The 22,420-nt window shown below is 36.5% G+C and overlaps 1 protein-coding gene across 3 annotated transcripts in view; it reads right to left on the reverse strand.

The window, feature by feature from the left end:
* Positions 1–11,980: 11,980 nt before the first annotated feature.
* LOC107685955 (collagen alpha-1(VI) chain-like) overlaps positions 11,981–22,420 on the reverse strand; it is a 35,851-nt gene continuing 25,411 nt past the window's right edge. The window contains exons 26-35 of one of the 3 annotated variants that reach the window (XM_016482721.1): positions 20,348–20,413; positions 17,732–17,767; positions 16,459–16,495; positions 15,298–15,306; positions 15,070–15,194; positions 14,748–14,857; positions 14,375–14,561; positions 13,176–13,347; positions 13,059–13,079; positions 11,981–12,971 (exon numbers count right to left, since the gene is read on the reverse strand). In XM_016482721.1, the coding sequence (XP_016338207.1) occupies positions 12,370–12,971; positions 13,059–13,079; positions 13,176–13,347; positions 14,375–14,561; positions 14,748–14,857; positions 15,070–15,194; positions 15,298–15,306; positions 16,459–16,495; positions 17,732–17,767; positions 20,348–20,413 (1,365 nt within the window). In that variant the 3' untranslated portion in view covers positions 11,981–12,369. Of the gene's footprint in view, positions 12,972–13,049; positions 13,080–13,175; positions 13,348–14,374; positions 14,562–14,747; positions 14,858–15,069; positions 15,195–15,297; positions 15,307–16,458; positions 16,496–17,731; positions 17,768–18,621; positions 18,658–20,347; positions 20,414–22,420 lie in introns of all 3 variants that reach the window. The other 2 variants (XM_016482719.1, XM_016482720.1) reach the window with 2 other exon arrangements.

A 22,420-nucleotide genomic window follows, 5' to 3' on the forward strand; every position in this document is an offset into this window, starting at 1 on the left:
ATATTTCCTTAAAAAGGAGAGAAAGGGATAGAGGAGGAAAAAAGGGGATGGAAGGGGTCTAAATGAGGGGGGACCGAGTCTGTTCTGTCTCAGAGGCATGGATGACTAATACTGCAAGAATGATTCCACACTTCCCTCCAGTTACAAGCTCAAAAACTACTTACTCCACTACAAGACCCTGCTGAACAACTCTGTTACAGAATAACCCATACATATCACGTTTTGTAAACTCATCAGCTGTTTTTGGAAGTCCATTTCTGCCACATAAGAAAATAAAAGTAAAACATAAAAGTCAAAATTATAACATAAATCAAAATGATCAAAATACATAATTATGTACATTGACATTATAAGCCCAAAATATGAGATACTAAGTCAGAACTATGAGATGCAAAGCTGAAATTACAGCATAAAAATCAAAATTATGATATTAAAGTCATAATTATGACAAAAAGTTGAAACTGACAAGAAAGTAAATTTATGACATAAAAATTCAATTATGACAGTGTAAAACTTATTAGAAAAAGTCCATTTTGACAATTATCACATGAAAAATCTAAATTATGACAAAGTTCAAATTGGGCAATTAAAAATGAATTATAACATGTCAAAATTGTCATAAAAATAGTTTTTACAGAAGTCGAAGTTATAACATAAAAAAGTCAAAATTATAACAAAGTCATTATGACATAAAAAGTATATATTATGAGATAAATTATGAGACATTAAACAATTATGAGATAAAGTAATTATGACCAACTCTTACAGACTCAGCTCTTAATTTTGATCTCATAATTATGTTTTACCAAAGCATGGTTTTTGTTTCATGTGGCGGAAATAGTTTCCATACAACTCCATATTAGTTAATTAGTTAATTAAACTGAAAATTGGACTCCTGTCATTCTGAAGAACTCACAAGAACTCTTTCTTCTGAAATTAGATTTTCCTGCTTGTGTGCAACTGAAAAAATTAAAGGTTAAATTGGGGCAAATATAAAAAAAAAAGTGTCATGAGAAACCCTCAGAATATGTGTGCGTGCCATGGGTCCTCTCATCACAGAATCATGGTGCCCTATCTTTGAATCCAGAGCTCCACTGAAATCTTGGAATTAGCAGCAGAACCAATTTCCTTTCAAATGAAACCACAGGTTTAGAAAAATGGAAGCGCAACAAAAAAGAATATTGTCATTTTAGTGCACTCCCGCTTACTGTGCAGATCTGTTTTTAATAAAACCAAGGCGTAGCAGCCCAATCATAGTTTACCATGACATTTAGCTTAAGATAACATTTAGTCTGCTTTTCAAAACCAGATATGTGATATTGCAATTGGCATATGGTGCTATTCACGATTTTCCCAAGTTTTATAGTCAGCAAAACCTGCTACGTAACGCTCCCTTGTTCTCCCTAACCAATGATTCGTGCTAGACAGACCTTCAGAACAGTGAATCCCTTTGAGAGCATGGGTTTGCCCTCAACAGGGAAATATTGCCTCAATGGGAACATAGAGTGAAACATATTCACAGAATATTCCTTATTTAAGTGTACAGTGTGTTGACGGTTCCATTGAGTCATCTACTTGTGTATTGTAAATACAGTGTGGTTTGTTTGTCGGTTGGGCTGCGCACACATCTGTGCCATGTTAAACAGAGGAGGGATGAATTTGTAAACCGTCATTTGATGAGGCGCTTTAACCAATGTTTTGGCTGGTGCAGGTGCAGATCGGAAGAAGACATTCATTACTCATTTGCTGATGTTTGTCTATAATGCAGGTTGATTTTTAGTTGTGAGCTTTAATTAGTCTTTGGAGTCGGTGCAAACGCTCACGTTTCTCAGCGGGTGGCCTTTAGCCTTGACAGTGTCCAATGATCTTCTTCTCAAACTGAAGAACAAGACTATTGTCCTGCTCAGATATAACGACTGCTGACTGTATCCATAGTGACTGTGTCACCAAAATAGTGTAGCGTCTGGACCAATCAAACACACAATTTTTCATTTGATTTAACAAATCAGTTATTCATTAGATTAACAAATCGTCACAGTCCCCTCACCCAATAAACTGGATGCCAGGATGTCTGCAACGACACCAGGCCCCCCCTGGTTACCATGGCAACCCTGACACCAGATACATTTACGACCTAATGGAATGTAAGTAGGGAAAATCACTGCCTTTTTCTTAAGGAAGAGACACAATGCACAGTAGAAATGGACTTTTCTACTAATTAATTCATAGGAAAACCTTTTAATTATTCATATTTCCCCATGAGCTGATTCGCTACAATAGTTATGCAAATTTCAGATTTAAGACTTGGTTCTCCTTCAGTTTACAAGTTCACATTTGATTTAAATTGGCTCACGGGAAGTGGAATTGGGAAATCTGGAAGTACTTTTCCCGTTCATTTTTCCCATTCAAAGATTAAAAATGTCTTGGTTATAGAGTAATACGCTATGAACCAAACCAACCAGCAACAAAGTGAAAAACAACATTACAAACTTTGAATTGAAGCAAAAAAGTATTTGAAATTTGTTTACAAGAAAAAATAAGGTACAAGACTGAGTACTTAATGACTTTAATGAAGGAAAGAACCTCAATCCCAAGAAGCATTGCCAATGACATAATTAAATTAAAAACGATGGAGAAAACAGAACTATTAATTTCAAGATTATATACATATAGACACAATATACACTGATGAGCCATTACAGCCTAGAGCATTGAGCGCACCTGGCATCTAAACAGAGCAGTATATAAGCCACCCGAGGATCGGCTTTCGGTCAGTAGAGTGTTCATGTCAGAATGGGAAAAGCTGACTATTTATTGGAGTTTAAAAAAAAAGGACAAATTGTGATGGCTCTGCTCCTCAGAACTTTGATCACGGAAACGGCGCGCATTGTTCGCATGCTGCTGTAGTGAGTACATATCAAGAGTGGTGCACGGATGGCCAAACAACGAACCGTCGTCCGGCTGTGTGTCGTCCACAGCTCATTGATGCCACTAACTGCACGCAATTGCCACATGAATAACACATGAAATGGGCCTAAGATCATCTAGATTGGACCATGGATGATTGGAAGCAAGTGGCCTGGTCTGATGAATCAAGAGTCCTGGTGCATCACGTTGATGGCTGAGCGTGGATACGCCAATTACCAACAGAGGCTGTGACACCTGGATGCACTGTAGGCCATGCTGTTGGCGACGTTTTCTTGGGACACTTATCCCAATAGCACAATTCCTGACAGCTGTCAGCTATCTGAACATCGTTGCAGACCAAGTGCACTCATTCATGGTGTTCCCTGCTGGTGATGGCCATTACCAACAGGATAATTCTGGTGTTAAACATGATTATTTTAAAAAATAAATTAAAATAATGCAGACTGATGCCTTCAACAAATGCATACACAATCAAAAGTATATCTGAAAATTATTGGAATTTTTAGTTTTTGTTTAGTTCAAAATACACTTACTGGGATTATGTGAGGTTTTTTATTATAATTCATATTATTCAAATATCAACTACAATTCCTATTTGTTTCCTCAATTCAATTTCAGGAACTGAATTGGAATTTAAAAAGCATTCTCATTACAGTTCAATGGCAAACAACATTTGTGACCTGTTTTTCAGGAGTTCAACTTTGCTTAAATAAGTAAGAAAACCAAACACATTTCCATGAGTTGTTCCATGAATTGCATCTTAATTCAATCCAACAATTTATGTTGCCAAAACTGAGTACTTTCAAGTCAGCTAATGAGATGCTGCCTTACTTCCATCATTCATCAGGACGGATGGCATAGGCTGATGATCAATTATTCAGAGTAGATCACATTGTAATGACTCAATTATGTTAGTGATGATCCATGCTTATATTAATATGAAGTGTTTTGATTCCAGTGGGTTTCCACCCTCCTAATTTAAGCCTGTGACTCAGCTTCTCCTACGAGCTGTAACAAGATTGCGTGTGTCATTTGACTAAGTGTTTAACCATGGTTTTGGTATCCCGGTCCTGTGGTTCACTATTGGCCGGAGTTTGTTTAAACTAAACTAAACTCCCACCATGAAGCTCTCACAGCTCTCATTGCTCAAGCAAATTACTGTGCATTGTGGGATTACCCTTCTACATCATTCAAGCCAATTCTTTCCTTCCCCTTTCCCACCATTCTCTCCCTGTCTCTGATTTGATCTCTTATCCTCCCATTTCTCTACTCCCCCATCTTCCCAAAGGTTCCTCACTCCCCATGCATTCAAGCCCCCTTCTTTGAACCAAACTTAAACAAAACATAAGTTTCAATTTCCTCCAGTATATTTACCTAATCCAGTCTTTTACACATATTTCCTCTTTTGATTTCACTCTTTGTCATAGCTCACCTCATAGCTTTTTTTTTTCCTGCAGGCAACTTGCATCCTTTAACCGAGATAGTTCTGTGGCCACATGCCTCCAGATGTTGGCTGTCAGTGCTCAAAGCCAGCTGGGAGACATTATCTGGGCACATTGTACCAAACCTCCCCACCTCCCCTCCAAAACCCCTCCCAAACCTCCATATACTCAGTTTCCATGGCCACAGTGCTCTTCTGTGGGATTTCAAGAGAATTTGGCGAATGGGTTTGGCATGTATATAGTATATTGAACTAGTATTTTACTATATCAGAATATTGTTCTAGTAACATGCTACAGCATTAAACTTCATGTCATGGGAAGCTCCTAAAGAAAACCATGTTGCACCACTTACATGAAACAGACAGGCACATCAAATCTGGCAAGACAATTAAATATGTTGAAATCAGTCAAAACAAGACTGCACCACTTTAGTCACCTGAACATCAAAGGACAGTTTGTTTATTTCAAGGCTGAATGTCTTAAGGTTTGTTGACAATAAAAAGTGGATCTGGTTCACTTAAATATTCAGGCTCTTACTGAGTTAAGAAAGAATTGTAATATCAGAGGCTGAAATTACCCAATGAGTGGGGGCAGAAAAGTTGAATTTGAATAAGGTTTGGATGTTTAAGCAGCTGCAGCTTTTTTCCGAGTAAGGCTCCAACTGGGAAAGCTTGTTCTTAGGAAAGCATGGGGAACATTACTTTAAAAATGAGAAGAAATAAAACCAGACATTACCGTTCAAAAAAATAATATATATATTTTAATTTTGAAATGTTTTTAAAAGTGTCTTAATTTATTTGATCAAAAATACAGTAAAACACTAATATTATAAAGAATTATTAAAGTTTAAAATAACTGTTATTTCAATTATTTTTTTATTTTAAAATATTCCTGTGATGCAAAGCTGAATTTTCAGCAGTCATTATTCCAGTCCAGTCCATGAGGAAGTGGCAAAGCTGGCTGAATGGTGTGGCACTAACAACCTGTCCCTCAATGTGAGTAAGACAAAGGAGGTTGTGATGGACTTCAGGAGAAACTCCGTTGACCACCCCCCACTGACCATCCTCAACTTGAACTTGAACTTGAACTTGATGTCACATGATCCTTTAGAAGTCATTCTAATATGCTGATTTGCAGACCAAGAAACATTTATTATTTTTATTAATATGAAAACAAACAAAAAAAGTTCTACTGCTTGATATTTTTGTCAGGATTCTTTGATGAATAGGTTCAAAAAGTTCATAAGAACAGCTTTTATTTGAAAGAGAAACCTATTTGAACATTCTAAATGTCAATTTAGATCAATGTAATGTGTCATTGCTGAATAAAAGGTTTTAATTTAAAATTAAAATGTTTAGTCTTTCTTTGCCAGGAAAACAGACCAAAAATATTGAAGATTTCTCTACAACACAATTTTTGTCCAATCAGATGCTCTTACAATTAGAAAGCAAATTGCCATCAAGCCCTTTAATGTACCCTAAACCTCCTCTTTTAACAGGAAATATATCAACACAGAAAACAAAAAGCAATGTATGACGTCTTTATGTCCACATAATCTATGACAGGGATTGGGGTTCGGTTTACTGAAAATTGAGAGACTAACTCAAGTAAATCTCTCAGTTCCTATCAAACCAAAATATGGAAATGAATGTTGAGATGGTCCGAGGTCATGATATATCACAATATGGGAGCAACAATGTTCTGAGTCTTGCTTTCTAGAGGAGCATGCAATCAGTTTTATGGTCGTTTTTGGAAACTGGAAGTCGTGATCACTACAGGAGCAACGGTGTGCATGTGAGTGGGGGGTTTGAATTTTTTTTTTTTATAATAGTTTAATGGTTGGTGTGGTTGCAGGCTCCAGAGTAAGGATAGGAAACAGATGCCATGACAAAACCTCAATAGATGAGAGCAAGATTACACCTTTGCTACTGGATCCCTGACCGGAAATGACCTTTTACAACCACTTGCAGAGAATGGGATGACTCTAGCTGCACATCATGTGGAGCACAGGGTCTTGACATGGTCTTTCTGAGAGATATGAGAAGCAGAGGCAACTGTTGAGATCTGTTGGAAAGATACGGTAATTAGTACTGGGTAAATGCGGACAGATACAAAAGTACTGGTTCATTTACCATCTAACAGATACTAATGATGTGCTAAAGGTAGGCTGGATGGATGGATGGACAGTGTGCCAGATATTAAGCTATGCTTGCCAATGCAAATGTTAAGGGTTTTGTTTACTTGAAAGGAATCCAGTGAGACTATTAATTTAATGTATCACAGTTGTTCTTCAATGTCGTTTCTAGGGAAAATGAACATTAATGAGAAATTGTACAATGGTAAAACGAATCCACATGTGATATATTTACAGCTAAAGTGAATCACATTACAGCTTCCTCTCATGCTTTGTCACCTCGGGGTATTAAATAAATTGAACCAGGAGTTTACTTCATTCACTGATCTGATTCACCTGGCTCTTAAAAGAGAAGAGAAATTCATGAGGAAAAGAAAATTAAGTACAAGGAATTAATTAATTAATTAAAGATAATGTATACATGACCATTTAAAAGTTATGGTCAGTGATTTATTTATTTATTTATTTATTATTAATATTTTGGATGTATTTTTGGATGCATTTTAAGGATGTTTTTAAATTGATCAGCAAAGTAAAAGCAAACACGTTACAAAATATCTCTAGTTCTAATAAATATTGTTCTTTAAACATTAAATTCATCAAACAAATAAAAAAAAATTGTGTTTATTAATAATGTTTCTTAAACACCATTAGCATATTAGAATGATTTCTGAAGGATCATGTGACACTGAAGACTGGTGAAATGATGCTGAAAATTCAGATTTGCATCACAGGAATGCAAATCTGTATGCCTGTGATACAAAATATAATAAATAGAAAAATTATTTTACATTATAATATCATTTTACTGACTTTACTGTACTTTTCATAAATGCAGCATATAAAATAAAGAGACTTCTTTCAAAAGCATGGGCTTTTTTTTTTTTATCAACCCCATAGGCCTACAGTCTAAATTTAGTATGCAAATATGTCAAATTCTACATATTTTTTCTTCCTACCAAAACAGAAAACTGTGTCCTGAATCATAAGGCTGGCAAGTGCATTTTGTCCTGTTTCATGTCTCTCCTCTAACTAGGCATATATTTCTATGTAAGCATATGTTACATAGAAAAACCACAGACTGATCTCTGATGACATATTGCATGTTGTCAGGGGGTTGTGGTTGTTAACTGGATGTTCTCCATTTGGAGACTTGGCATTATACATTGTCGTTCGTGTTGTTGTACAAATGTATAGACAATCCCATTCACTGTTCAACAAGTGAAGAAGCAGTGCTCATCCTTTCCAAGATGTAATCCATACGGGATAAACAAAATATGTCATGTCATTATTCCAACACTAATATCCAAAGGCAAGGGTCTTCAACCGCGGGTCTGCAGCAGAAGTGCAGGGTCCGCAGTTAATGTCTGATCACAAATACATTTTTGTTTAAACATTTAAAAATGGTTAAAAACATCACAAAGTCCATTTTAAATATAAGCACCCTGAAACGAAAGCAAGAGCACCCTTAATTGATACTGTAATGATGATGGTGAAACCGATTTAGCAAACGCTCTATTGCATTTTTGAGTTTGAGCTCTGGAGCATGAAATGTTCCTTTTTACATCGTGTTTTTGCAGCGGTGGAAAAATGTAGCCAATCACAGGCATGTTTGTTGATCTCTTGAACGCAATGGCCAATCAGAGATGTTTAAGTTAGAATCCACTCACCGCTCACAACACCGGAGATTTTGTTCAGTATGCTCTCTCGCCAATCCTCTATCATTAACAAAGAACAACACGATGTAAGTAAGGGATGCATTATGCAGTGTAGACAACTTTATTGATTTTAATATAACATTGTGAGATCGCGAACTGAAATGAGTGACAGCTTTTTAGTGATTGCAAAGTGAGCGGTCTTTTGCACTTTCGAGGGTACACTCTAAAAAATGCTGGGTTAAATATAACCCAGCATTTTTTAGAATGTATGTATAGCTATAAACCATTGAATAAAAGTATTGCTTTTCATGCTGCTAAGAGGGCCGACGGCCCACACGCTGCTAAGTTTTGGAAGTGACATCTACATAGAGTACAACTGCGTGATTCACTCTAGCACTGGACAAAAATGGTATGTCAAAATAGATACACGCAATGTAAATGCAGACTAATAGATTACTAGAAAAGTATCTATATCAATATATTTTTTAAATTCCATTCCAAATATTTGTAAAAGTAATGTCTTGTAAATAATCTTAAATGTACAGTACATTGCTATTCTTGTTATGGTGGAGCCGTTGCTTACACATTACATCTGCACTTTATTAGAAAACCCTCACTCAGTGATTTGATTCTTAAAGGGATAATTTTTTAGAATGTATGTATAGCTATAAACCATTGAATAAAAGTATTGCTTTTCATGCTGCTAAGAGGGCCGACGGCCCACACGCTGCTAAGTTTTGGAAGTGACATCTACATAGAGTACAACTGCGTGATTCACTCTAGCACTGGACAAAAATGGTATGTCAAAATAGATACACGCAATGTAAATGCAGACTAATAGATTACTAGGAATATGTTCGTATCAAGATATTTTTTAAATTAAATTCCAATTATTTGTAAAAGTAATGCCTTGTAAATCATCTTAAATGTCTCACTGTACATTGCTATTCTTGTTATGGTGGATTTGTTGCTTACACATTACATCTGCACTTTATTAGAAAACCCTAATTTCAGCCTACTCAATGATTCGATTCTTAACTGCCCATCTCACAGTAAAATTTAAATGTTAAGTTTTAGTAAACTTGAAGCTAAAGTTCAGGTAAATGGCTAGTAAAAAATTTATGACTCTACAAATCCATTAAAATAATTTATTACAACTTCAAACAACTAATGAATTGTGTTTGTGTTAGCAAAAGTGTGGCCAGCTTTGGTAACAAGTTGAGATTTTGGAACCATTAATAGGGCCCTGTACCGGAGGATCTCAAGCAGCGATCAGGCTCATAAGGAATTAATAAATCGCAAATATAGGCAGGACCCTTCAAGGCCTTAAAAACAAGCAACAAAATCTTAAAATCAATTCTAAAACTCACAGGCAACCAGTGAAGAGCAGCAAGAATCGGTGTAATGTGGTCACTTTTCTTAGTACGTGTTAAAAGCCTAGCAGCAGTATTTTGAATCAGCTGCAATCTTTGGAGATTTCTCTTGCTAATACCAGAATAAAGTGCATTACAATAATCAAGTCTGGAAGAAATAAAAGCATGAATGACCTTTTCCAAATCTGCCAAAAAAAAGAATTACTTTATCTTCGTTAGTTGCCTTAGTTGTGCAAAACAAGACTGCACCACTTTAGTCACCTGAACATCAAAGGACAGTTCTGAGTCAAAAACTACACCTAAGTTGCGAGCATCTTTTCGAACATTATTAGATAAGGCACCCAGACTAGAGGAGAGATTAATAATACTAGGACTACTGGGGACGCATGGGGTAATTATAAACACTTCTGACTTGGAGTCATTCAACTCTAGAAAATTTTTCGACATCCAATTTTTGATTTCGTATAATATGGGATGTATCAATAATACCAGGCTTTACCGGGACATACAACTGAGTATCATCTGCATAACAGTGTAACTCAATGTCATAACTGTGCATAATTTGACCCAGGGGTTACATGTAGATAGTAAACAGAAGGGGATCCAAAATAGATCCCTGAGGGACCCCACAAAATAAAGGAGCACGAGAAGAGGAGGCATCTCCAAGCACTACGGAAAAAGACCTATTCAACAAATAAGAAATAAACCAATCCAGAGCTACATCTCTGATACAAACATAAGTTTTTAAACGGTTGATCAAGACATTATGGTCCACTGTGTCAAAGGCTGAGCTAAGATCAAGAAGGATTTAAGCAGAGTACAAGCCAGCATCAGCTGCAAGCAGCAGGTCATTAGCAACCTCAACCAGAGCAGTTTCAGTGCTATGTTGGGAGCGGAAACTCGACTGAAATTTTTCAAAGATTAAATTATTATCCATATACAAAATCAGTTGCATTGACACAACTTTTTCTAAGATCTTTGATAGACATGGAAGCTTAGAAATAGGTCTAAAATTACTTAAAATGGAGGGGTCTAGAGAAGCCTTCTTTAATAATGGATAAATAGTGGCATGTTTAAAACATGTGGGAAAATGCCAGAAGACAAAGAACAGTTAATAATAGCTCAAATATCTGGACCAACCGTGTGAAATACTGCTTTTAAAAACCAAGTAGAAAGGCAGTCAGAAGAACAGGAGGAGGATTTTGAAAGTACAACAATGTGTTCCAAGGTAGACAAAGAGATTTCATTCAAATGAGTAAATATTGAAGGTGGACACAAATCAACATCATGATCTCTGAAATCAGTATTAAACTGCTGTCTAATCTCCACTATTTTATTATAAAAATAATTTAAAAAGGCGTCGCAATTCTCTGGAGTAGATTCAACTGGCTGGCTAGGCAAAGGACCTATAATAGAATTAATAGTTTTTAAAAGTATTCTTGGATTATGTCACTGTTTAGTAATCAGGTCGGAAAAATATATGTTCTTGCTTCCTTAACTTTACACTGATAAGTGGACATCAGATTTTTTAAGAGGCAAGGAAGACCTCGTTTATCCTTTTTCCACTTCCGTTCTGCCTTCATGCATAGTTTCTTTAAATTTCTTAATTCTTCATTTAGCCATGGTAAATAAGATTTCAGCTTTCTTACTCTAATTGGAGCTACAAAATCTAAAATATCTCTACAAGAGCTGTTAAAAACACTAACTAACTCCTCTACGGAGAAGTCAGATTGTTGGCTAGTGTTAAAAGGAGAATTAGAGGCAGTGAAAATTTGTTGCATACGCAAGGAGATCAATTACTGAGAAAAGCAATTCGAGACAAGTAAACTGACAGTAATCATCCACAGTGTCTTTTGGTGGATTGTGGAATTTGAGCATGCAGATGTTTTTCAAGACAGACACGACAGAGGCCTTAGTGGTGGGGTGTAGCATCCTTTATTTCAAATACCTTTACAATAGCCCTGAGGCTGGTCTCAAATACATTTTGGACACAAGAAACCTATTGGTAAATTCTTGAAGAACAATTTTGAAGAAGCCTGCATTTGAATAACTAAAGGAGCTAGTGTAGTGTTGACATTGGTAGCACCAAATTTATATTCAAGTTTTATTTTTAATGCTAACAATTAAGTGTACCACAGACTAATGCAGATAAAGAATTGCTAGGACTTGGTTGCAAGCAGGGTCCAAAACAAATGCCAATTCTTTTTTTATTTCCAAGTATATTACAGTTTGTTTGTATGTATATGTATATACACACACAGATAGACAGATAGACAGATAGATAGATAGGTAGATAGATAGATAGATAGATAGATAGATAGATAGATAGATAGAGAGGTAGATAATCAGACAGACAGACAGACAGATAGACAGATAGATAGATAGGTAGATAGATAGATAGATAGATAGGTGATAGATAGATAGATAGATAGATAGATAGATAGACAGATAGGACGTGTTCATTTTGGACCCTTACTGCAAGATACAATTGTTTTTTTTTTTAATGCATTTCAAAGAGTCTAAGTCTGCATCATCATAGAGATTTCAGCTCCTGACCAGAGGAAAAAAAGGACATCAAACTAAATACAGTCATATAGTCAAAGCACTAGAACCAACTCCAACAACTGACATAAACTGTGAAATGGCTTGAATAATCCCTTTACTTTACAAAGAAGTAAGTAACATAAAAAGTAGGTATTTTTTAAGAATTCGGACACAATCATTTACTGTCTTTTATTAAACGAAACAGAGACTATGAAAAACCTTTTAAGTTCAGATATATCATTCACATGAAAAATAGACAAAAAACGAAAACAATCAAAGCTTGTGCTATACTACTCCAGGGAAATCTTGCGGGATACAGTTTGGTAAAAGACCCCAGTAACCAATGAGCGGTAGTCGGGTACTTTGAAAAGGTGGTGGTAGGCATACGTGTTGTCATAGGGACGGCCTCGGCTCACCAAGGTGCGCAGGTGCGCTTCGTTTACCTGGTTGCCCGCGGCCAGCACATACAGCTCAATGCCAGCATTGCTCACCTGCTCCACGGCTTTTTCAATCTGGTTGATGTTGACGCCTTGGGAACGACCATCTGAAAACACCAGCAGCTTCTTCTTCCTCGTCCTACCACCTCTGAAGCGCTCAATGGCGAAGTTTAGAGCATTTGTTACCTGAGTACCTGCATTCTGGAACTTGGCTTCTGCGATTTGAGCAACCACCTGGGTGGAATTTGAGGCAAATTCGGCCTCTATGTTGGCATTGTTGCTGTACTGGCCAACACCAACCCTGACCTGGAAGTTTCCTCTTTCTGCTGACAAAAAGCGCTTAGCCAGCATTTTTGCGAAGTCCTTGGTCATCTCAAAGTTCTTGGAGCCCACGCTGGCCGAGCTGTCCATCATGATGAGGACATCAGTGTTGTCAATAAATGAAACTGGACAAGAGGAAGAAGGTGTAACCATTATCATCTCATGGTCAAAACACTGACAAATGTGGTTTGTGTTCTCAAATCAATACTTACTTGGACAAGTATAGGTGGGACACTTCTTGTCTGTGAAAAAAGCACAACGTTGTAAATATCTCTCAAAATCAAATCCAGAACCCACAAAGCTCCCTAGATGTGCAGTAGATACAGTACTTAACCTACCTTCACAGATTTTCTCAGTCAGGTTTTGCAGGAAACTGTCATCCAAAAGAAGACCAAAGTTGTTTAAGACAAAGGAGAAGCCTTCTCTGGGATCATCTTTACACACAACCTCATCAAGCTGTTCTGGATTGGGCTGCCTTTCTGCATAATCCGTCACTCCAACGCCACCAACCTGCCAGAAACCAGAAGAGAGTCAAAGTTTCCATCTACCGGGACATCCTTTCTGGTTGTGGATTTTATTTAACCTCATGTCATGGGACCGTACTTGCATGCCAATAACATCAAATGTCATTGGATCACAAGTTTTCCTTAACCAAACATCACATCTGTGGGATATTTGATTCATATCATTGAATAATCAATTTAACTTCTGTGAAAGCCGTTTCTATACACCTCCTCAAAAATCCACACAGCTGCATTAGTTGATTAGCACAAAGTTCAATGCAGGGTCATTGGAAAAATGTGCCACTTCTGCAAAATGATATTATGTTGCTTCTTGCACATTTTGCTACACTTTCAAACTTAAATATCCAGTGAGAGGCACTAAAAGCATGCTCAGCTTAATCCGAAACAGAAGTACGTGAATTTGCCAATGTTTTATTATAATGTTGGTTGTTGTACATATTGCGGCAGTTCAGAAATTAAATGTCCAGTGAGCGGCGTTAAAAGATCATGTCTGAAAATACTAAACCTTACAATGAACCTTATCAATGCTTTTTAACAAAAGCAAACGTGAGATAAAAACTCGTATGCTGAAGCAACCATGCAATTTTAGCTCTTTTAATGTGACTCATTTTTTGGGGGGACTCGTACCTGAGTGCTCCGCATCGCAAATGCAATGCTGTACCGGGTGTGCTAACAATCAAGTTTACTATATCAGGATGGCCATACATATGAAGCTGGTTATGTGATGCAATTGTCAAAATGTATAAGTTTATAAATCATATGCTATGGTAAAAGTATTTTGAGGTCATTGTGCAAGGAACTGTGCAAAAATAAATCCTGATTAATTGATAATCAGCATAATTAACAGGAATAAATGTTGTTGGTGCTTTACTGCAACTAATGTTTATTTCAGCTGGGAATTGGAAAATGGAATTGTATGGTTATGTACAGGAGTGTTGCAAAAATATAAGTGAACTTGAGGCACGTTTTTTTTTTTTTTTTTTTTTTTTCAAAAAACTGTTGTCCAAGTTTACCTTCAGTCCCTTGCCACACAGCACGTTTAGGGGCACTTTGTCCCTTAAGGTGTCGGAGCGTCCATCAGTAAGGACAATGACCACGCTCTTCTCCGTCACAAGCTTGTTAATCATGTTGTTTAGCGAGTACTGCAGAGCTTCTCCAGTGTACGTGGCTTCAGCCAGCCAGCGCAAGTCTTTCACAGCTCTAAAGTGAACGACAAGATCATTTTTCTTGAATTCTTCAGACACAATGCCAGACATGCGCACATAATGCAAGCTCGTATGATGAGAAAACAAATAGTTTCAAGCCACAGAAGCGTATCTTGAAGTTGTTTTTGCCATATTGTGTGCAGACTGTGGCTTTTAACAAGAGAACATTGATATTTCATACTGTTTTAGGTCTGTCAGGGTCTTAATGTTGGGGTCACCAAGCTGTATGACCTCCTGAGCACTAGCACCGCTGTACTGCACCACGCCAATACGAGACTCATTGGCACCAAACTGAAAGAAACAATGCCACATATTCAACATTGGAGAGGAGGACCAAATGTAATAATTTATGAATCAACCGTTGAAAACCCCATTTCGGTCGACCACTAATCTGAATAAAAAAATGTGTCTCCCTCTGTGTATATGGTTGTTATAACTCAACAAATCAAAGTTGACAGATAACTGAAATGTTAACAAGTCTCATAGTGATCTAAAAAGTTTACCTGTCTTAACTTGAGCCTGTCCATTACCGTCACAATGAAGTCTTTAGCGATGGCAAAGTTAGAAGCTCCAATACTCTCAGAGCTGTCCACAATGAAGGCAATGTCCAGGGGTCCGCATTTGCATTCTTAAACAAAAAAACATGCTTATAGAGAAGATGGCATTCCAAAACGCTAAATAAAATCTCACTTTGAAACTTTTTTAATATACTTCAAATTCTTGGGACTTACCACAGCAAGCTGAAAGAAAGAAATTAAGGAAGAAAGAGAGAACACATTACATTTGCATCAAATTTGACAATATCAGGCAGATCAGAAACGCATGTTCTGTCAAAACATTCACAGTAAGGGATCCACAATTATTTTGCAGTTTTACAGATGGAAGAATCTAATCTGGAAACAATAAGCGTTCATAAAAGTTTATTCATTCACGCTTAAAAAAAAATCAGTTAATGCTCTGACCAAAATAGCTGACAGTTTAATCAGCTTATGTTTGAATTTACAATCCAAAAGCAGAATTTCAAAAAGAGCATAATCTGTTTAATCTTTGGTGGCAATAATGAACAGAACAATGGCTTACATAAGCCTCTAATATACAGACATAAAATAAACCAATCTGTGAAAGTCTGGACAGAACAACGCAAAAGTAATATGCTCAAGATGATGAATGCACAGGACTAAAGCCCAAGGGTCGTATGGGGAGAACCTTAATTTCCCAAAAATATGGACAGTATTAAGTAAAACAGCAGCCCACTACATATTATTGCATCTGATTGGTTAATACTGTCGAATCCCCTTCCTTCAAACTGGCGTGTGCTTTCACACTGAACCTTTACACAATTCTGTTCAAAGAATCAGTGTTTTCTCTCTAATTAGATTAGTCCTGCTTTCACATGCCCAGATGGTGATATTAAATATCTAAGTTAAGCTTCCAAAACGAATGTTTATGATAAACATGCACAATATATGCGCATTTAAATGAATCCATTCTGGGTTAAAGGCTACGGCTCCAACAAGAGTTATGAAACAAAATAATGAATATCCTTTCAAAAACAATTAAGAGATGATTCTGTGACTTAATAATCTGAAGAATTATTTACATATGACATATTATATGAATGCATGATTTCCACAGTGTTTTGGGAAAAAAGCACATTTATATAGAAATGGTGGTATTAAGTTTTTGAAAACGAAGTTGTGAACACTGAATGAACACACTGAATGAGTTTTTGTGAACACTGAGCTGGCTAGGTGGATTGCTGTATCATCACTTTATGGCACGAGCCAACATTACGTTGTTAAATCAATGTGGGTGACAGGCAGTACACCATTTATGGAGGTAGTGAAATGGAATAGTGAGTCATGGGTAAATACAAAAGCAGGTCTACTCACAGCACATCTTCATGATGATATCCAGAATCTCACATTCCTACAAAGAGAGAGACAGACAGTAATAGAGAAGACTGCTGCCTCTGCAACTGATTTTCTCTGTTTATATTTTGTATCACAAAATGGAGCTACACATCCATGTTGTTTTAATTACAGGAAATTCTGTTGCACTTTGTGCACAACACTCCCCAAAGACTCACAATTACTGCAAATACACTTTTTAAAAGTGCATTTCCTCTTGTGCTGAAGGATGAAAGCACATACTATACCAACATGCAACAAAGAGGTAATCAGGAATTAAATTTCCCAATGTTTTGATAAAAAAGATTGTACTAAAAAAATAAAAATATTTCTCTCCAGTAAAAAAAGAGGCAATTTATTGAATTTTATTATTTTTTTTTTTTATATCAGACATAATACCATACCATATTTACATATCAACAACGCATACTTGGCAATCAGAAACTTGTCACAGTACTAAGAGAGAGATTATAATATTCCTAAAAACCAGAATAACTAATAATAAATGTAAAATGTGGTACACTTTGAGCAGTTTCTGGTGGTGTAGCACCTACAGCTCTGCAGATCCTTCTGAAGAACGAGTAGAAACGAGCAGCTGAAGTTTAAGGTCCATTGTCAGTGCGATTTTAAAAATTTATGCAGCACATTTTAGCACAGATTGCTTAGTAAACCTGTCACAATGGAACGTTAAAAACATATGTCAAAATACTTGTTTAAACTGATGTCTTAAAAGCACAGTAGTAAAATAACAGCCTGTTTAATTTTATAATGGTCGAAACAGTCTAATGGTCACTTAATTTAATGTTTGGGGGATAAAAAAAACTTTATGAATTATAGAATTTTTTATTTTTTTTTAAATGTACAAAATCTAAATGTCACTTAAAGACGGCACATCTATAGTGTCATGCATTCATTTCATTGCATATGCAGTTGGAACAAGCCAGCTGTTGTGTGCTATAGAAAGATGCTTTTATTCCACAAAAGGAGTAGTCTAGTATGTGCTTGGGCCTTGGCTAGAGATTTCCATCGCTACTGACTGTCAGCGATGTGGAATTCACAAAAATAACGGAAAGTGAATCGTGGAATGTCCAGAATCATTTATTATCAAGAGCACTGTCACCATTTGCACTGCTCTTTGTCTCTTAATTCAGGAACTGTGCTGGAACATTTGCATTAGACTATATCCAATAATGTGTGCCTTTCTTAGATTTGTGCATTCAATTAAACTCAGTTTGTTTAAAGTAAATTCACTCACATCAGTTCCTTGAGGCCCAGGTGGTCCTATTGGTCCCTGTGCATGAAAACAAGACAGATGAAATGTACGATGTGCACATGAAGTCACACACCAAATGCAAATATGACTCCTTCTGTAATATCGAACAACATAAAGAGGTCTGTGCAAAGGCCACTGTCTGCTTTGTTTTGTCCTACACAGATATAATTCTGCCAGACCAAAGAAGCTCTGAATCTCTTTCCAAATAAGAGCATTTTTGAGACCGTCAAGTCTCCTCCTCTCTGGATGTCATCCAGTGGCAAAGAGGAACATCACAAAATTGCAGGCTGAGAAAAATGTCCCTTCCCACACTCCCATAACTCATTGCTGTTCAGAACCGTTCTACATAACTGAAGATCTGTACACTTAAAAACTTATCTAAATGTCACTCTTAAAGACGGCACATCTATAGTGTCATGCATTCATTTCATTGCATATGCAGTTGGAACAAACCAGCTGTTGTGTGCTATAGAAAGATGCTTTTATTCCACAAAAGGTAAAGACGGCACATCTATAGTGTCATGCATTCATTTCATTGCATATGCAGTTGGAACAAGCCAGCTGTTGTGTGCTATAGAAAGATGCTTTTATTCCACAAAAGGAGTAGTCTAGTATGTGCTTGGGCCTTGGCTAGAGATTTCCATCGCTACTGACTGTCAGCGATGTGGAATTCACAAAAATAACGGAAAGTGAATCGTGGAATGTCCAGAATCATTTATTATCAAGAGCACTGTCACCATTTGCACTGCTCTTTGTCTCTTAATTCAGGAACTGTGCTGGAACATTTGCATTAGACTATATCCAATAATGTGTGCCTTTCTTAGATTTGTGCATTCAATTAAACTCAGTTTGTTTAAAGTAAATTCACTCACATCAGTTCCTTGAGGCCCAGGTGGTCCTATTGGTCCCTGTGCATGAAAACAAGACAGATGAAATGTACGATGTGCACATGAAGTCACACACCAAATGCAAATATGACTCCTTCTGTAATATCGAACAACATAAAGAGGTCTGTGCAAAGGCCACTGTCTGCTTTGTTTTGTCCTACACAGATATAATTCTGCCAGACCAAAGAAGCTCTGAATCTCTTTCCAAATAAGAGCATTTTTGAGACCGTCAAGTCTCCTCCTCTCTGGATGTCATCCAGTGGCAAAGAGGAACATCACAAAATTGCAGGCTGAGAAAAATGTCCCTTCCCACACTCCCATAACTCATTGCTGTTCAGAACCGTTCTACATAACTGAAGATCTGTACACTTAAAAACTTATCTTGGCTCCTCTGGACAGTGTAAGAGCTGGGTTGATTACTTCTGAAAATATAATAACGTCAATCATCTTGTGAATGTATCTGATTTGGATTTTTTTTAATTTTTTTTATCGTTAATCAGGTTTAGTTCCAGATTTTTGACATATTTTAGGTTAAGTGAGCAAGTCAAATGTGGCCAGTGGTGTTTTTGATACTATCTCAAGCTACCAATAAAACTTGTTTTTTCACTGTCTGCTTTGTTTTGTGCTACACAGATATAATTCTGCCAGACCAAAGAATCTCTTTCCAAATAAGAGCATTTTTGAGACCGTCAAGTCTCCTCCTCTCTGGATGTCATCCAGTGGCAAAGAGGAACATCACAAAATTGCAGGCTGAGAAAAATGTCCCTTCCCACACTCCCATAACTCATTGCTGTTCAGAACCGTTCTACATAACTGAAGATCTGTACACTTAAAAACTTATCTTGGCTCCTCTGGACAGTGTAAGAGCTGGGTTGATTACTTCTGAAAATATAATAACGTCAATCATCTTGTGAATGTATCTGATTTGGATTTTTTTTAATTTTTTTTATCTTTTATCGTTAATCAGGTTTAGTTCCAGATTTTTGACATATTTTAGGTTAAGTGAGCAAGTCAAATGTGGCCAGTGGTGTTTTTGATACTATCTCAAGCTACCAATAAAACTTGTTTTTCTAACTTTTATTTGGCCAAAATTTCGGGGTTAGATTTGTTGATCACATTCCATTGAATTTCTCAACAAAAAGTCGAACTGAACTTTTTTGTGCCTTTGGATGTCAGACATTTGATGCAGATCTCAAAAGTTCCAAGACTACGGTGGCCGAGAGAGCTCAATACGCTGCAACTTAAGAAAACACATGCAAATTGAAAAAACACCAGCAAATTAAGAAAACATCTTCATCAGTTTGACAACACACGCACTGCAAATCTTCACAGCACATGCAAATGAAGAAAGGCGCTGCAAATCCTCACAACACATGCAAATGAAGAAACGCGCTGCAAGTAGCACGGACCACAACGGAAATGTTTCAAGGGGACCCAAAAAAGTGCGTTGAGCTCTCTCGGCCACCGTACAACACTCAAATCTAACAGCAGATCAGTATGTTTTGTTTTGTTTCACTGATCCAAAATATAGATGCAGTGTTTAAAGTATGCCAGGATACTGACATAAACACTATAAATGGTGCAGAATAATGTGCTCATATGAACGTTCATTGGAGAACATGAATCATGATATGAACGAATATGTCAACTTTTATAATTAACCCTTACATTACATACACCAGTAGCTAAAAACATGAAATGGTGCACTCACATCTTTTCCTTCCGGTCCTCTGTGACCTTTGGGTCCTTTAGGCCCAGGTAGTCCTGGTCTGTTATTCTGTGGAACACAACATATAAACATTTAGGCTGGAAAATACAATGTTGTTATTAGTAGCTGTACTATTTTAATATGGTGAATATGTCATTTACATTGTAAATAAAACATATTTATATTAAATATTTATGTTAAAATTGTATATTTTGTGAATTTAGAAACATTTAGAGATTTAGTAAATATTAAGTAAAATGAGTGTATCATTTTTATTTAGTTCGCATTTTCTGTGTGTCCCATTTGTGACTATTACATTTTATGCAGTGGGATCCACTTGTGAAAATGTGCCACTATTTGCCTTTTTTCTAATATTATTATTTACATTAAAATTATATTATCAGTATAACATTTAAAGAGAAAATATTATTTTAAATTATAATAGTTAAAATATAACAGTTATGTCAACAATGGCATAATTTCATCTGCTAATTTCCAGGTTTAAATTAGACTCTTGATTCCAGATTTTCAGACTTTTGGACATCACTATTATATTATTACTATAAGCATCGCAATCAGCTGTTTCAAACTCTCCCAGACAACTATCTCGCACCATATAAACAATTTAGATGGTCGCCAATAATTCAGCTGCCTCTGCACAGTTCTGCCTCCAACCCAGCAGATACATTCATCCCTTCATTAAGGTCAGGCGGTGAGATAATACTAACCACCTGTCCCCATTTTCAAGTCGTTTCTCCCATGCTGCTTCAATTACCTTCAAATTCCTCACTTTAAAGTCCACAACTGTCACAGACGTTTTCCTAGCGAGCTCACAGTAGGGACAAGGTTAAATGATGCCGTCATGCTAATATTGTTTTGGCTCATTGTGATTACCTTGACAGATACGAGACCAAGTGTGGGCCCCTTGGGTTTGGGAGAGGCCGGAGGAGCCCAATCAATTGTTTACAAGGACAGAAAAACATTTCCAAACAGTCTTGGAAAGCAGAACGACAGAGCCAAACATAAGGAAGAGTAAAGCACCTTCATGGCTCATATGGAACAGATGTGAGGCCCTGAATATGAATGTATACAAAATAATGTACACACCATTAAATCAAACACTTTGCATTAGCACAAACATAATAAATACATAAATTTTGCCAAGTAATAACACATTCACCTAGAAAAATAAACATATATCACTGTTAATATGTATAATCAATGCAGTGTATGTATGCAGTGTTTATGCACGCGTCAAACAAACGCAGATAAAGTGACCAAATCACCTGACAGCTGTACTAGAGGAATCTTAGAAAAAGTCAATAAAGTAAATAAACAGAAAAGTCAGAATTGTGAAATGTAAACTCACAATTGTGAGAAAAATGTACATTTTGACAGTCAGAATATAAATAAATCAGTTATAAACTTGCAATAAGACTTTTCTTAGACTTTTTTTTTTCTCAGAATTGCGAGTTTACATCTCACAGTTCTGAAAATCTTGTAATTCTGAGTTGTGCAATTGTGAGAAAAAAGTCTGAATTATGAAATATAAAGTCAGAATAAATAATAAACAAGTCAGTTATAAATACACTAAGACTTTTCTTCTCAGAACTGTGTTATCATCTTGCATTTCAGACTTTTTTAAAGAAGTTAATATTTTGCAACTCTGAATTTATGTCTCGTAAAAATTTAGACTTTTTATCTCACAATACAAAGTTTGTATCTCAAAATTTCGACTTTTCTTCTGTTCTGAGTTTACAGTATATCTCGCAATTGCGATTTATAAACTCCAAATTATAAACTTGCAATTCGGACTTTTTTTCTTGTGATTATCTCTTAGTTTATTTCTCACAATTCTGAAAAATAAGGAAAATAATTGCTTATTTCCGGCACAGAATTTAAAAAAAGGTAACTGCGACTGTTTATCTCACAATTCCAGTAGCCCCTCACTGCAGAACACAAGATCCAGGGGGCGAGGTTGGATCCACATCTAGGGGGAGGAGATGGGTGGGTTTAGGGATCAGAGGGTGGAGATTGGTAGGTTTAGGGGTGGAGATGGGTGGGTTTAGGGATCAG

Source organism: Sinocyclocheilus anshuiensis, unplaced genomic scaffold (genome assembly GCF_001515605.1).
Source record: "Sinocyclocheilus anshuiensis isolate Anshui unplaced genomic scaffold, SAMN03320099.WGS_v1.1 scaffold465, whole genome shotgun sequence".
NCBI classification, from domain to species: domain Eukaryota; kingdom Metazoa; phylum Chordata; class Actinopteri; order Cypriniformes; family Cyprinidae; genus Sinocyclocheilus; species Sinocyclocheilus anshuiensis.